At 40.2% G+C, this 16,208-nt stretch overlaps 1 protein-coding gene across 11 annotated transcripts in view; it reads left to right on the forward strand.

Annotated features, from left to right (window-relative positions):
• The window catches only part of Crk (Crk proto-oncogene, adaptor protein), a 190,879-nt gene extending 183,106 nt beyond the window's left edge, over nucleotides 1–7,773 (forward strand). For 10 of the 11 annotated variants that reach the window (XM_017621715.1, XM_017621687.1, XM_017621723.1 and 7 more), the window contains 2 exons: nucleotides 7,184–7,378; nucleotides 7,442–7,773. In XM_017621715.1, coding sequence (XP_017477204.1) covers nucleotides 7,184–7,378; nucleotides 7,442–7,711 — 465 coding nt within the window. In that variant the 3' untranslated portion in view covers nucleotides 7,712–7,773. The remainder of the gene's footprint in view (nucleotides 1–7,183; nucleotides 7,379–7,441) is intronic. The other variant, XM_017621673.1, reaches the window with a different exon arrangement.
• Nucleotides 7,774–16,208: the final 8,435 nt, after the last annotated feature.

A 16,208-nucleotide genomic window follows, 5' to 3' on the forward strand; every position in this document is an offset into this window, starting at 1 on the left:
TATATGCGGCCCCAATCTTTGCAAAATCTTTGAAAGTGAAGATCTACAAACACCGTACCAGGCTGTCTGCAGACTCAGTGCTCTTAGAGTAATATGTGCGTCTAAGACGACATCGGACGATGCAGCAATGGTGATTGCGGGTATGACCTCTATCGACTTATTAGCCGGAGAAAGAGCGAAAGTTTACCACAGAAGGAAGCAAGACGATGCTGGTGCTCTGGCAATTACTGCACAGGAAAAGGATGCATCGATGAGAGAATGGCAGGAGCTTTGGGAAAACTCAACAAATGGAAGGTGGACATATACCCTGCATGGGGAGTTAAACGTCTACTTAACTTAGTTTTTAACTGGCCACAGCTGCTTCCGGAAGTACTTGAACCGCTTTGGTTTGGATGATTCACCTCTGCGTCCAGAATGCAACGTAGACGAAGACGCTGAGCACGTTCTGTTTGCTTGCCCACGCTTTGTGTCAAAAATACAAAGCATGGATGCGCTAGCAAAAGAACCACTATGACCTGATAACTTAATCGATATCATGCTAAGTTCGAATCGAGCTTGGGAGAAAGTATGCGGCGAGATGGTACTTAATCGATATCATGCTAAGTTCGAATCGAGCTTGGGAGAAAGTATGCGGCGAGATGGTCGAGACTCACCGGCAGCTAAGGAGTTCCGAAAAGGCATGTAGCAGCCAAGCAGCAAGGTAAGCAGAGTTACAGCGAAACGAACGACGCCGTACGTAGATCTAACCCCGATCTAACCGCGTTTAGGTCGGCGAAATCCGTCAAACATGCTCTATTCTAAGGCTACACCTACTCCGCACCCTTCTCCTCAGGGCTGGCATTGAGTCCAACCCAGGGCCAGAAACTTACACCTGCTGCGTATGCCAGAGACGACTGCACACAAACTCCTCCTCGGTCAGGTGCAATGCCTGTGACGGGTGGAGTCACCTCCGCAACTGCTCGGGCCTACGTACGCACCGACAATGGACCACGTCGTTCGTGGCCCCATGCTGTGCGAACCGGACCACCTCCACGGCAAACCACCACCCGCCCGTGCAGCACACAACCAACACATCCACACCCCAACACAACACAACAGCAGATACAAACACAATAGGACCCACACACCGCCGCCGGCAACTCCTAGTCCCTCCAAAAATCTGCTCGGTTTGTCAGTCCAGAATATACCGTAACGTGACATCAGTCAAGTGAAACTCCTGCCTTGGCTGGTGTCGCTTTACTGCATGCTCAGGACTTCGCAACACACGTGATTGGACGAGTGACTATGTGGGCCGCTGCTGTGCTGCCCAGTCGCATCCCTCCCCCGCGACGCCGCCAACCACCACCAGAAGGCAGCACCCCCTTTTGCAGCACGTACAGCAGGGCGCCGGCAGGCAACACAACTCCCTAATACCACACATTACAATTGGTCTCCCAAGGCACACAAAGGTGCTACAATTCTACAGTAACGGACTTCAGGTCAAGATCGAGGAGATAACTGTCTTTATGGGAAGGCATGGAATATTAATAGCTGAGGTCCAAGAGAAGAAGCTGCACGGCAATTCAACCCTGTTGAATTGCGCCGGATGTAACGTGCACCGTCGAGATCGCGAGCGAGACAATGGTGGAGGCTTAGCGTTCATCACGCACCACACCTTGCAGTATCGTCTTATTGAAGCAGACATCGACCGCAGGGATACCATCGTAGAATGTCAGGGTATTGCTATCCGGTTAGGCGGAAGAAATGGGAAGAGCATCTGAAGACCTGCCACTTCGCCTCTGGTGTGAGTAAGCTTTAGTCAACCGTGCGGTCGTTGTCCAACCCGACGAAGCGTGACGACAGAGTCGAAATAGACTTTGGTGACTACGCTTCGTCCGACTCGGAGCGACGCGCGAGCTATTTTAGCCGGCAGTTTATTCTGCATCCTCCGGTGGATAAAGCCAAACGTCGAGTGACCAGAAGGCCGCACAAAATGCCAAAACTTAGTGCGCCTCTTGTTTTCACCAGCGGTGAGGTAAGGGTAGCCATCGGGAAGGCGAAAGCCTCCAAAGCCATTGGACCCGACGGAATATGCATGTTGATGCTGTTAAATTTGGGTCCTGCGGGAGTAGCGTACCTAACGGAGGTCTTCAACTTGTCTATGGCCACTCTCGTCATTCCGGACATATGANACCACCACCAGAAGGCAGCACCCCCTTTTGCAGCACGTACAGCAGGGCGCCGGCAGGCAACACAACTCCCTAATACCACACATTACAATTGGTCTCCCAAGGCACACAAAGGTGCTACAATTCTACAGTAACGGACTTCAGGNCTGTGCTGCCCAGTCGCATCCCTCCCCCGCGACGCCGCCAACCACCACCAGAAGGCAGCACCCCCTTTTGCAGCACGTACAGCAGGGCGCCGGCAGGCAACACAACTCCCTAATACCACACATTACAATTGGTCTCCCAAGGCACACAAAGGTGCTACAATTCTACAGTAACGGACTTCAGGTCAAGATCGAGGAGATAACTGTCTTTATGGGAAGGCATGGAATATTAATAGCTGAGGTCCAAGAGAAGAAGCTGCACGGCAATTCAACCCTGTTGAATTGCGCCGGATGTAACGTGCACCGTCGAGATCGCGAGCGAGACAATGGTGGAGGCTTAGCGTTCATCACGCACCACACCTTGCAGTATCGTCTTATTGAAGCAGACATCGACCGCAGGGATACCATCGTAGAATGTCAGGGTATTGCTATCCGGTTAGGCGGAAGAAATGGGAAGAGCATCTGAAGACCTGCCACTTCGCCTCTGGTGTGAGTAAGCTTTAGTCAACCGTGCGGTCGTTGTCCAACCCGACGAAGCGTGACGACAGAGTCGAAATAGACTTTGGTGACTACGCTTCGTCCGACTCGGAGCGACGCGCGAGCTATTTTAGCCGGCAGTTTATTCTGCATCCTCCGGTGGATAAAGCCAAACGTCGAGTGACCAGAAGGCCGCACAAAATGCCAAAACTTAGTGCGCCTCTTGTTTTCACCAGCGGTGAGGTAAGGGTAGCCATCGGGAAGGCGAAAGCCTCCAAAGCCATTGGACCCGACGGAATATGCATGTTGATGCTGTTAAATTTGGGTCCTGCGGGAGTAGCGTACCTAACGGAGGTCTTCAACTTGTCTATGGCCACTCTCGTCATTCCGGACATATGAAAGATGGGGAGAGTGGTCCCACTGCTCAAACCGGGGAAACCAGCCAACAAAAAAGAGTCTTATCGCCCGATAACCCTCCTTTCCCCGGTAGCGAGGACACTTGACGCCTTGCTACCCATATTTCACGAACCACCTGACCACAGCGAAGCATCAGCATGGGTTCCGTAAAGTGCATAGCACAACAACAGCACTTAACGCCATAAACACCCAGATAACTCGTGGCCTTAACAGAAACCGCCTCTGTGAGAGAACTATTCTAGTAGCGTTGGACCTGTCCAAGGCGTTCGACACTGTCAGTCATTCAACGCTGCTAGAAGACATAGAGGCCTCCTCTCTCCCACAGGGACTCAAACGGTGGTCGGCGAATTACCTGAGTGGTCGACGTTCGTCAGTAATTTTCAGAGACAAAACCAGCAAGGCACGTAAAATTAAACAGGAGGTACCACAGGGTGGTGTCCTGTCCCCACTACTGTTTAATTATTACATTTCTAAGCATCCTCAGCCACCAGAGGTTGTCAATATTGCCTCTTATGCTGACGGGAATGGAATTGATGACCTGTGCTCGAAAGTAAAGGGTTATCTCGCCGAAATTTCTCGCTTCTTCACTGCAAGGAGCCTTGCCCTATCCACTGTGAAATCCTCGGCAACCCTATTCACCACCTCGACGAAGGAGGTCCGACTGCTATTGGGTATTCACGTTGATGGAATAACAATACCGGTGAATAACCCGAAAATTCTCGGAGTTACCTTCGACAGTCTGTACTTTAATGGAGGGTACAGAGCCGCAACAATGTCCTCAAGTCGCTGGCCGGCAGCACTTGGGCCAAAGATGAAGAAACGTTGGCAACATACAAGGCAATTGGCCGGCCGGTTCTAAACTATGCAGCGCCCGTGTGGTCGCCGGGGACTAGCAGGACGCAGTGGATGAAGCTACAGCTCCCAGCAAACAGCTGCTTGCAGAAAAGCCCTAGCCAAGCCACGTCAGGAGGCATCTTTACGAACTGACGGACGAAGTCCAGAGGTTCATTAAACAACCTCTGGACGCGTCATCCTACCGACAGGCCCTGAGCGGCATTCACAGGGAAACAGTCTCGAGTTATGTAGACTCCCGCCCTGTGAATGCCGTTCTAGGCACACAACCACCGGACGTGGACGGGACAGAACTTTATCTTCCTGGGGAGACCTGCACCACAATATCCCAACTTCTCTCTAGCTATTGCAGCAGGCTCAACTCATACCTGAGCAGAATTAATGAGGTTGTGCCCAACCAATGCCCGGCATGTGGAGAGTCGCCACATGACTCTCGGCACCACTTCACATGCCCTGAGAACCCCACCCAGCTGACGCCCCTGTCCTTATGGACAGACCCTGTGGAAGTTGCAAACTTACTGGGTCTCCCATTAGCTGAAACAGACGACAACGTTGACGGATGAACCGACCCGAGCGGGGCTTGGTAACCGCTACCACAACAACAACAACGCCATACGTAGAAACGGACGCTTGAGAGGACATTAACAAATGAGGGGGGAAGGGGCGAACAGGTCCGACATGGGGTGGTATATAAGAACATACTAACATTGGGCGGTGCCAAGTATATGCGACTTAGAGCTCAGTGCTCAACCCACCTCCCGACTAAATACTTAACGGTAGTACCTGGGGGATCGGTACTGGACGGTAGGAGGTTTAGTTCGGGTTAAAGTCCAACACTGACTAACAGGCTTTCGATGCTTCCTCGTTAAAACAAAAAAAAAAAAACGGGCCCGTTCGAGGCACGTAATAAAAGCGGCAATACTGGCGTACTGATGAAAAAAGGCAACATTGTTGCAACTGCCCAACTGATAATACATTGCTAGAATTCACACAGAACGTGATACTTTAATAAGTCGCGCAACACTGCGGTTGTGATTGCAACTCGAACAAGCCCAACGTCTCAGCCGTGTGGATTATCTTCTCAGCAACTTTCATTAGGGTTATCAAGGCAGGCTTAAAGAAATTTTTTAATTGAAATATCACTAAATGTGCAATGCGGAAGCAATAACAGGAAGCAGAACCTATATATAGTTACAAATTTCGCAACTATGCGTATCACACAGCAGAAATGTTAGTAGCGAGTTAAGGATGGTACAATATGCCATCACTCGTGCATAAGGTATTATTGCATGGTAAGCAAATGCTGTAGAATTGTGCATTTTCTGTAGGTGCCTTAGTGAAGGTGTTATAGATGTTATGCATATGATGCTGCATTCGACCTATACACTAGCAAGTTGCGAGCAACACCACAAACAAATTTCTTATTTTGAGTGAAGATGTAAAGATCTTGCTCAAAAAAGAGATGAATAACAGAAAAAAAAAATTTAATTAGAATTTTAGTTTTATTGTTTTCCCCGTAACTGTTACGGAAAGATACCCATTGGACATAATAGGTTGAAAACTGGAATATCAGTTTTAATGCAGGATTTACATATAGAACGATTATAAAATGTAATTCAACTGAAAAATTTCTTACTTGTTTTAGATAGACTTTTTTATGGAAATTTTGATCAGCCATTTTGGTTTTCCAATTTTTTATGTATTTTTTTAATTCCTATGGAATGGTACATTAAGTTTCAGCATGCCAATTTTAAGCTTTATTGGGCTAACCGAGATATTGCTTTTTTTCCGTTTTCTGTTTATTTGGAACCACTGTGCGCTGGCTGGTTGTGTATTCGAAACGGCATTCACAGGTCGGGAGTCGATGTAATTCGAGACCGACTCCCTGTCGGTATGCTGTCGGGTTCAGAGGTTGTTTTATGAACCTTTGGACTTCGTCCATCAGTACAAATGCCTCCTAACTTGGGCTCTGCTGCAAGCAGTAATAATAATAGGAACTGCTTACAGAGCATTGTGTTCTGCTCATTGATGGGAAGCAACGTCGTGAAGGTGGTAATGTGCCGACATCAGAAGGTATCCAGTCGCGGTCCAGAGTGCCGTGTTCTGGCATGCCGGCCATTTGCCTTGTACGTACGTTGTCAAAAACGTTTCTTTGTCTTTGACCCAGGTGCTGCCGGCTAGCAACTTGATGAGGACCTTATTGCCTCAGTTATTTTGAGTATTGCTAAGTTCATAAATTTAGTTATTCAATATTCACAATTTGGAAAAGCGTTTTTACCTATCACATTACATTCTCATTAACAATAAAAACTATCTTACTCATTTTTGATCTGTACAAAAGTAAAGCAAAAACAATTTCCTCTTTAGTGGAAGTTTTTTAATAAAAAAAAATCAAACTCCATACGTTAATAAAGGTATGCAAGACTACTTATTTTTCAAAAGCATCTGTTATGTTGTTGTAGAACGTTGTAAATTCGTCTAAAAATTATGTTGGAGGAAGGGCTCGGCACATATTTAGTACGGGTCCCGGCAGTAATAGCAAAAAATTTGTCAGAAATCAACGGGTAAATTTGAAAATGTATTAAATTTTCCTTAGTTTTTCATAAAGTTTAGAAATTGTATTTTGAGGTTTTTTTTGTATGAGCAAGCGAAAAAAAAATAAACTTTCATACATTGTGAACAATTCTCTGCGCCTAGACTTTTGTGGTTCACTGTAAATAACAATCAGTTAATGATCTCCTAAAAGAATCGACAGCAGTATGTTTTAAAGCTATTCAGTCAGGTATTTAAAGAAATTAGATTTGCATATATTAATTTCAGTTACAAAAAAAAACTGTACCATTTCTATAATATGAATAAAATATGTGATTCGTAATTTATTATTTTGTATGAATTGGTATCATCAAATACAAATACTGGTAGCCAGCCCTCTTGCAGTGTAGTTCAATTGCTATTATCTCAAACCAATACAAAATTCACATGTAGCGTAGTCATTCAAATAGATATACAAAGTACTTCTGTTTGAAGCGACTAAGAAATAAATCGAGAGAATTTTCACTTCCGATGTGTGGCTTAATTTTTTATACTTTTTAATCAAATTTTGAATTGTACTGTATATTCCTTTAGTGCGAAGGAAATTCAGATGACAACTGCATTGATCGACCCTTGTCCGGTGTAAGCGATTGCGGTAATGCTTTGGGACCTAGCAATAGTCTTCGTTCGCCATTGCTGACAAGCGGTACTTGCAAAAGTGATGCCACAGAACATTCTACTACGAATTGTCACCAATTGAGCAATTCGCTCAAAAAATCCGACCTGAATGTAAGTTATCAACAGTATAATTATATCAACTTAATTTTATATGTTTTTTTTTTAATTTTCCAGCGCAAATTACCAGCGTACGCACGCGTGAAACAGGCACGTGTACCCAATGCATATGACAAAACAGCGTTGAAACTGGAGATTGGCGATGTAATTAGAGTAACAAAAACGAACATAAACGGTCAGTGGGAGGGAGAACTTAAAGGCAAAAAAGGCCACTTCCCGTTCACACATGTTGAATTTATTAATGATTGTGATTCTCTGCATAGCATTGACGAAAGTACGACGGAGACGCATTCTGCGCTAAGCATAAAAAACGACTGGGGGGAATAACTCATTTAAGAAATTTCTATTTCAAGTTGTATGATTTTTGCTATGTTTCTCTTAATAACTAAGGATACAACAAATCAATATTATAAATATAAATTTTCTTAGCTATATTATGGAGTTACCCTCCCATAAGTAATATATGTTCATCAGATAGTTTTAAATAAACATAGAGGAAAAATAGACATAAGATATGCTTTCGCAGAAGTAATTTGGGACAAGAGTACGCCGAAAATGAAAACCTACATTTGATATTTGTAATACGAATACAGCAATTTATTATGCATAAAAACGAGTGTCTGCTTTAAATTGTAAACGGCCTATACAGACACACTTATTTAGGTTCATATTTTTGTACACATGCATATACATTAGCGTGGGCCGAAAATCCGCTTTTTTTGAATTTTGATTGGTAATAGCAAAAATATGGTTCATTATGTTCTAAAATAAATCTGTGTGAAATGTGAAAAATTTTGGTCAATATCCTAGGCTCGCCCATGTCCACCAAAGTTCAAGTACTAAAAAAATTTTTTTTTTAGCTAACTTCGGTTCTTTACAAAAAAGGTCCATATACCAAATTATGTAGGACTAATACTTTCGAAGATATTTGCAGTTTTAGTAAAAAAGTATTAACTATTTTAGTTAAAAAGTATTATTTATTAATTTTTATTTTTTGAGCAAAAAATTCGAAATTTCACACAGATTTTTTTTAAAGCATAATGAATCATATTTTTGCTATTACCAATTAAAATTCTAAAAAAGCGGATTTTCGGCACACGCTAATATACATATATAAATATTTCATAAACGTGATCATTTTATTATTTAAATCTGGTCACATATTTTATGGTTTTGATTTGTCTTTATAAATAATACTTACGATAACAAAAATACATTAAACAGTTGCTATAAACAAATAAATAAAAAAGATGCTGTTATAGAAATAATTGAAAAAAATTCTATTTACAGCTGAAAACTACAGGTAGAAACGCGTGTGCTTTCAACCATTGATGAATACATACCAGGGCATATTACTCCGACAAATAGCTTGTGCGATGTTGCAATTGCTAAGCAAAATGACATTTTAACCAAAGAAAACTAAATTTTATACGGTCGTTGTTGAGGTGGACATAGTGGTTTTCTCATATGCCAGTGATAACGTTCCCTCACCTCCTGCTACCCAAGGCCGCCTACGCAGAAAGGAATTCTACACAAAAATACTGTGGACGCAAGTAAAAATTTTGATTTTTGGCCATTTTCCCAAGGGGTTCCTAGGAGCACACACATTCTTAAAGGCAGACGGAAATAATTGGTAGGTGTAGACGTTGGGTAATTGTATTCATTCGGAGTGCTAGAGAGTGGCAATACCGCACATCAGTAGGTGAAGTTTGCATTGAGCACACCAAAATTGTTTACTTTTTAATAGATAAAATATATAAGTTTTTAGTGATATATTTAGCGATATTTTGACATATATGTCTATATAAGTATTATTGTTGTATCTGTGGTGAAATATGGGCAATTTATGCGTTTGTGTGAGTGTGCTCTCTTTTCGCATTTTCTGACCAACGTGTAATTTTGAGTTGTATTACTTTTGAAAAACGTGTGCCAAATGGTTCTTAGCTGGGCTTTTAACCCTTTCCGTGCATTTGTACAATATATTGTACATCTAATTTTTTGATACATTGGAAGCATGCTACCAAAAATGCTATTAATATTTTTGAAAACAAATTAAACTGTATGAAGATTTGAACTGTCCCGAATAGTTTACGTAATGGATCGATTATGGATAGCAACGTAACCACGGTTCGGTTGCCAGCTGCCAACGCAACTGGAAAAAACATTGTATTACGAATGGCAACTATCGCCAGTTGCTGTAGTGTTATCTATAATTGAAATTTGACAATCCAATAACCCGCAAGCGGCTGTAAACAAGCTGTGCGAATAAAATTAAATTATTAAAATGAAGAGTTTTAAAGAAAACGACAGCAATAAAGCTAAATCCATCACAATTATTTGTTTAAGAGGAAGAGAAGTGCATGAACGCGGACTAAATCAGGCGACATTTAAAGGATAATTCCAATCCTCTAGAGCTACCGCGTGCACTGTAAGCAAAAGTTAATGCTTTCAAGGTTTTTCTTTTATTATCGTTTTGTGTTCATTTTCAAAGCATATTGAGGACTTCCAAAAGAAGCTGTAAGATAATTGGTTAATAAACAGATGAACCACTTCGTTCAACTTCAATACCTCCGCTGATAAAAGCTTGCGCACCTCTTCAATTTTTCGCAGAAGGAAGTGCCACAGCAATGATTTTACTTTGGAAAACTTGGTGTGTCGGTAGCTTTAAAAGAGAAGCTTCAGTTGATAAAGGAAATAATTTGAAATCAGTGTTCGCAGTTGAAACTTGCCAATTGCCATCTGTAATATCGTTTTGGCAACTAGCAACGCAACTGAAGTTCGATTGCTATCGATAATCGACCCATAAATTTCAAAATCGAAAACGTTTAAAAATATTTCTATAATGTATTTTAAAAGTATACCATTTTATAAAATTTCAGTGACACGGAAGTGGTGGTAATTTACTGTATAAAAAATACGGGGAAATTAAGTAAAATCACTAAGAAAATACATAACATGGATATATAAGCAGCATTTCATCATTTGAATTTGCTAAAATTAGACAAAATTTTAAATATTTTTCCCGAGTGGTCAAAGAAAATGTACAATATTCATTCTTTCATTCTTTATTCTTTATTTAAAATTAGTACAATTAGACTTACAGCCTTATTTTAACGAGATCACAAAATTCACCTCAGTCACAATTGAGAGTCTTATCACAATTGGCGTATCTTCGTATTCTTACAAAAGCTCATAAGCTCAAACCATCACATTTGAGAGAAAAATTGTGAGCATCAAACCATCAGGTCACAAATTAAAATGTTAATATAAACGAAACGAAATTTTTTGGATTTGATTTTTTCTCTTTTTAAACATTTCTATCTGAAAATGCTGCATGTGTGCGCTGCTATTTTAGCAAAACGAGAGTTAAATCTGGAACGTAGAAGAATTTTGAGAGCGTTGCGCGATGATAGCGATCCGTTTGCTATTCCAGAGGCGGTCTTCATAAGAAACTTTCCTTTTCCCAAAAATCTCTGCCAGGATCTGATACGTGAATTGGAACCGCTTGATACTCAAAAGTCCACCGTTCCGTTCACTCTTCGTTTCCTCGCGTCTATATATTTATTGCACACGGTTCATATCAGAAATGTGTTGGAAATAATTATACCTTATCAATGAGCCAATCGACAATATCTCGATCCCTGCATCACATTTCCAAACTAATTATTGCAGCAAAAAGGGACGAGATAAAATTTCCACAAAATGAAGAAGAAAAGACATGAAGAAGACATGTTACAAATTAGGGTAAGACAAATGCTAATTGAACAAGTACCGTGTATCCCTAAAGCCTTCGTATAGAGAATTTTTCGTAGTGTTTGGAAAGTTTTTTATGTTATTTTTTCTCAAATTTTTTACAAAAATGTAGTTTATCATACAACAAAGCTATAAAAATAAAACTTCTAAACCTTGTGCAAAACTCAGGATCATCATTTAATAAACTTGCATACAAATTTTCAACTAGATTTTCTAGAAGGATTTTGAGTATGCAGTTTTGTAGCCCATCAAATTTTAGTGTAACAATATGCAAGTTTAAAGTTGCAAAAAAATCGCGTCCATTTTTGCAATTTTTCTTGTTGACGGTGTCACGCAGTTTTTCCATACAAAGTATGTTCGAAAATTTCTTTATAATTGGCAAAAATCAACGCGGTTTTTAGTAAATTGAAACTTTCAGTTTACTATTACTAAAATTTAATGGGCTACAAACCTGCATACTAAAAAATCGAATTTAAAGTTGCAAATTTGTTCCAAATTTACTGAATTTTTATGAGTTTTACACAAAGTTTTAAAATTTTATTTTTATGCTTTTTGTTGTATTATAAACTACATCTTTATATAAAAATAGGGGGAAAAATTAGAAAAAACACTTTGCATACTTTGCGAAAAGTTCCCTGTACTACCACTTTAGTGGTACACGGTATATACCAACGGTAAAAATAATGACATTATTTATATTGTAGGTTTTATCAAGCATATGGAATCAAAGGTACAATTGGGGCTATTGACTGCACTCACATTGGCATAATTTCACATCTTCAAGGGACAGCAGAAATCCTACATCACTGTACATGAACAGAAAAGGATATTACAGCATAAATGTCGGAGCAGTAATTATTGCATTTGAATACATACATTCATGTGTATATGTGAATTTAGGGTACATTAAATACTAACATAAAACTCTTTCCCTTTTCAGGTGTGCAACCATCGTTTGATTTTCACATCCGTAAACGCTAAGTTTCCAGGATCCTGCCACGATTCGGGGATATAGACAACTTCGCAGGTAAGAACTCATTTGATGAGTAAAAAATTTCAAATCCGACTTATGTATTTATACCTGCAAATGTAAAATTTACAGCCAATACACAAAAAATTGTTCTTTCTACATCTTTAAATTAATGATGTTTTTATTTTAGAGAAATTATTAACAACTAAACAAGTATAATTCTAAAACGTATACATAAGTTGACAGAATTGTTTTTACGTTTACGTTTTATTCAAATTTTCACAAAACCTATCTAAGGTTTGTGTTAATTTTGTAATTGCTATAGTCAATGCCCCCTGCTGAGCAATTGCAAGCCCATTCCGCTGTTGTGTGGGTCTGCGATCCTGAGGACAAATTTGAATTCTCATTTGATATGTTTATGGAAAGTGGTGTCATTATCACATCAGAGGAAAATGCAATGTTGTCCTCAGCGCCACTAACCACCACCACATCTTGCAAACTTGAGCTTTCCTAATTTAAATAAACCAAGAAAGTTAATAATCAATACAGCGTGGAAATATGAAAATGTTAATCACCTCAAAACCCATATTTCCCAGTTCAGGCAATCCATCCACTGCTGCTGTACCAAATGTTTCAATTGCCTAATGATCAAACTCCGTTATATCGGGGGTTCGAGGCCCGCCCCAGTGCTTTGCAATTGGGCTTTTGCTTTGCGAGCACGAGAGCGAATCTGGCACTTCCAGTGTGATAAACTCTGAAATAAATAAAATGTTTTATTAAAACCGTACCTTCTTTTTTTGAATAACAATGTCACAAATTGGTTCGCAAAACTAAACAAATCAACATGTTTTTCATTTCGCAACGCGTTCAATCAATAACAGTTATTAACGATCAAAAAATTGGCGGTGTCCATTGGTATTTTAATGAAATATATTTGTCTTGCACTGCCGTATTTTGCATTTACGTGCGTATCCTATAGTTCCCTCTTTCCACTTCGACGCTGCCCTTGTTGGTCCTCCCATCGCGTTCAGGTGCTCCGCCAGTTTCTGCCACAAGTCCTGCACAGCGCGCGGCGAATGTGGCTTATTTTTCCCTGCTTGCAGTTCGGGATGCTGCTTGCAGAAACTTACAAAATATTGAAGCTGCTCCTGCGTTGTCCTTTCGTATCTGCTGTACATAAAAATTGAAATGATCAAGAGAAATAAACTCGTAAATATATATTTAAATTTAAAAATTACTTACTTTTTGTTTGTTTGCTCCATTTTTTGTATTTTTATTTTGTGAGTTTGATACGTGTCATCAGCAAACAAATATTCACCTCACAGTGGGAAAGTTTAAAAGCTTTTTTCTTGAGAGAGTTTTTCAATAATGAAATCACAAGAAAAACCTCACAGTTGAGTGGGCTCTCTATTGTGATATCAGCTAAGAATTGAGCTGTAAGTATGGGTTGCGTTAGCGTTTTTTCGAAATGCTTGAGTCAGAATTATACCGAGTAACTCTGGGAAAAAAATTCAAGTCCGGTGTTGCGTGTCCTCTATTGTATTAGGCCAGAGAAGCCTACCCCCCAAAGTGCCGAACTTAGTCGGTCTTAACACCCTGCCCCCACTGTTTCAACACCGCTAAGAAGAACACAGGGCAGGCTGGGAAAACCGTGTATATATTTATTTTGTTTCCTATTCATTATGGCTTTGCGGCCCAAGAGACATTTTCTTAAAGGAGAACTCGTCAAAACTCCTAAAAGACAATCCTAATGGGATTGTCAGGCAGTTCGCGACTCCCGGTGGGAGCGCGCGTGAACGTCCTAAGACTATAGATGCTCGGGGAGGGTACTAGGCGGTTTGTCCCCGACCGCCAAAGCGCCCAGTGAAAAGGACAGTAAGAGAAAAAAAAGATACTCTATTCACATTCGTTGGCTAGAGTTAGCCACCCCCCAATTGCCGAACTTAGTCCGTATTCACAGTACGGCCTCTCCGCTAGTCCAGTAGCTCGTTTCTGTTCCGATTCTCTACCTGGGCGAATTCATATATGAACTTGCCGCCTTGTTCTCTACTGCTAAGGAATAGTAATGAATGACGTATATTCTCTACCAGCAGAGAAATGATCAGTAGGGAAGAGTTACAGAAACGAGTTACAGCCCAACATGACTCAGCTTCGAGGAAAAGCCATGCAAAGTTGGACCCCGGGCAGTCTGCGGGCGGTCAAGGTTTTACCCTATTGCTAAGTTTAGTTTGAGAAAAAAAATTATTTTTAAATTTAAAAAAAAAAAAACACTTTACTTCGGATCGCTCTTCGTGACAGATGACAGTGTCACAGCCGGATGTCGTATGCATGGAACTTCCCGATCGGTTTGCCATTCAAGTCCTCTAAATCGTACAAAGCATTGCCTACCTTTCGCAGAACACGACACTTGATATATTTAGGCAAGAATTTAGCATTTATGCCTTTAATTCACAACCCGGGTACGTTTGTTGTACGTGTTCGCTAGGCTGGGTCGATTTTGTATGAGGGAAAAATAAAGGCATTTGACCGTATTGTAATAGTAATATTATGATGTCTTAGGTCTAAGCCAATTGTTATTGGCCGCGAAAGATTAATTTAAAACATATCTTTAGCCCGCGCAATTGAATCAAAGTGTATGGATTTTGAAAATGAAACTTTGGCTTGTAATAATATCTATGGAATGCGATATATCAAATTAAAGGTTGTTAAATTTTGTATCTCACGTTCATTTATCATTTTTCAATAAGTCTACAAGTTTTTACGACATTAAGCTAAAGCTTACAACAACTATAATTTTCACTTATGAATTTTCAATTCTTCATTACTTCAGAAACCAAGTGAAAAATACAAAAAAGTGAGACGAGATTTATTTCAAACGATTTAATGTTTTCGGATGTTTTTATATGTAATATTAAAAGGACCTTGGGCTTGGTCACGCCGATTTGGTCAGTTTTCAAGATCGTGGCGAATGAAGGCAAATATGTATTGTCAAAGATTAGGAATCGTTTGACAACTTAATAGTAGTTTCAAGCACATAAGTACAAACATTAACATAGTATAATTAGGGTGATAAACGCCCATTTTAAGTCCATTTATGCAGTCTTGAAAATTGGTGCGGAATCATTAGTCACCGAAGAAGCATATTTTGCGTGGTTTCTAAATTTGCCGTTATATGAGAGTAGGTGACGTGCGATAGGTGTTTAGATATACATAAATATTTTAGTTAATTCCATTATGTGAAAAAGTGACTGTAAGTAAATGCAATACTCTTTAACATATCCTGGGAAATCCTTTTGAGGACTCTCCAATTGGACGATATTGCTTCGCATTCAGCTTGAACGAAAAAAGTCACTCCCTGGCATTCTGTTCTGCAATCCGGTTCTTTCATTTAAAAGTTATTTATACAATTGAAGAGAAATTTATTCAGAAAAAAACTGGAGATCCACTTAAGTCTTTCGATACAACTTTGGTAAATGTTAATCGATCGGTACATAATAATTACCAAATTGAAGGCGAGACTTACTGTTACTGATTTATGAAGTAATATGATGAAAATCGTTCAGATTATAAACCAATTATTTTTAAATAAAAAAACAATATTGAACAAAATTTTTGNTCTCTACCAGCAGAGAAATGATCAGTAGGGAAGAGTTACAGAAACGAGTTACAGCCCAACATGACTCAGCTTCGAGGAAAAGCCATGCAAAGTTGGACCCCGGGCAGTCTGCGGGCGGTCAAGGTTTTACCCTATTGCTAAGTTTAGTTTGAGAAAAAACGTGATTATTAAATTTAAAAAAAAAAAAACACTTTACTTCGGATCGCTCTTCGTGACAGATGACAGTGTCACAGCCGGATGTCGTATGCATGGAACTTCCCGATCGGTTTGCCATTCAAGTCCTCTAAATCGTACAAAGCATTGCCTACCTTTCGCAGAACACGACACTTGATATATTTAGGCAAGAATTTAGCATTTATGCCTTTAATTCACAACCCGGGTACGTTTGTTGTACGTGTTCGCTAGGCTGGGTCGATTTTGTATGAGGGAAAAATAAAGGCATTTGACCGTATTGTAATAGTAATATTATGATGTCTTAGGTCTAA

This window comes from Rhagoletis zephyria, unplaced genomic scaffold (assembly GCF_001687245.7).
Source record: "Rhagoletis zephyria isolate East Lansing unplaced genomic scaffold, Rhagoletis_zephyria_1.1 Rzeph_scaffold_00042, whole genome shotgun sequence".
Lineage (NCBI taxonomy): Eukaryota > Metazoa > Arthropoda > Insecta > Diptera > Tephritidae > Rhagoletis > Rhagoletis zephyria.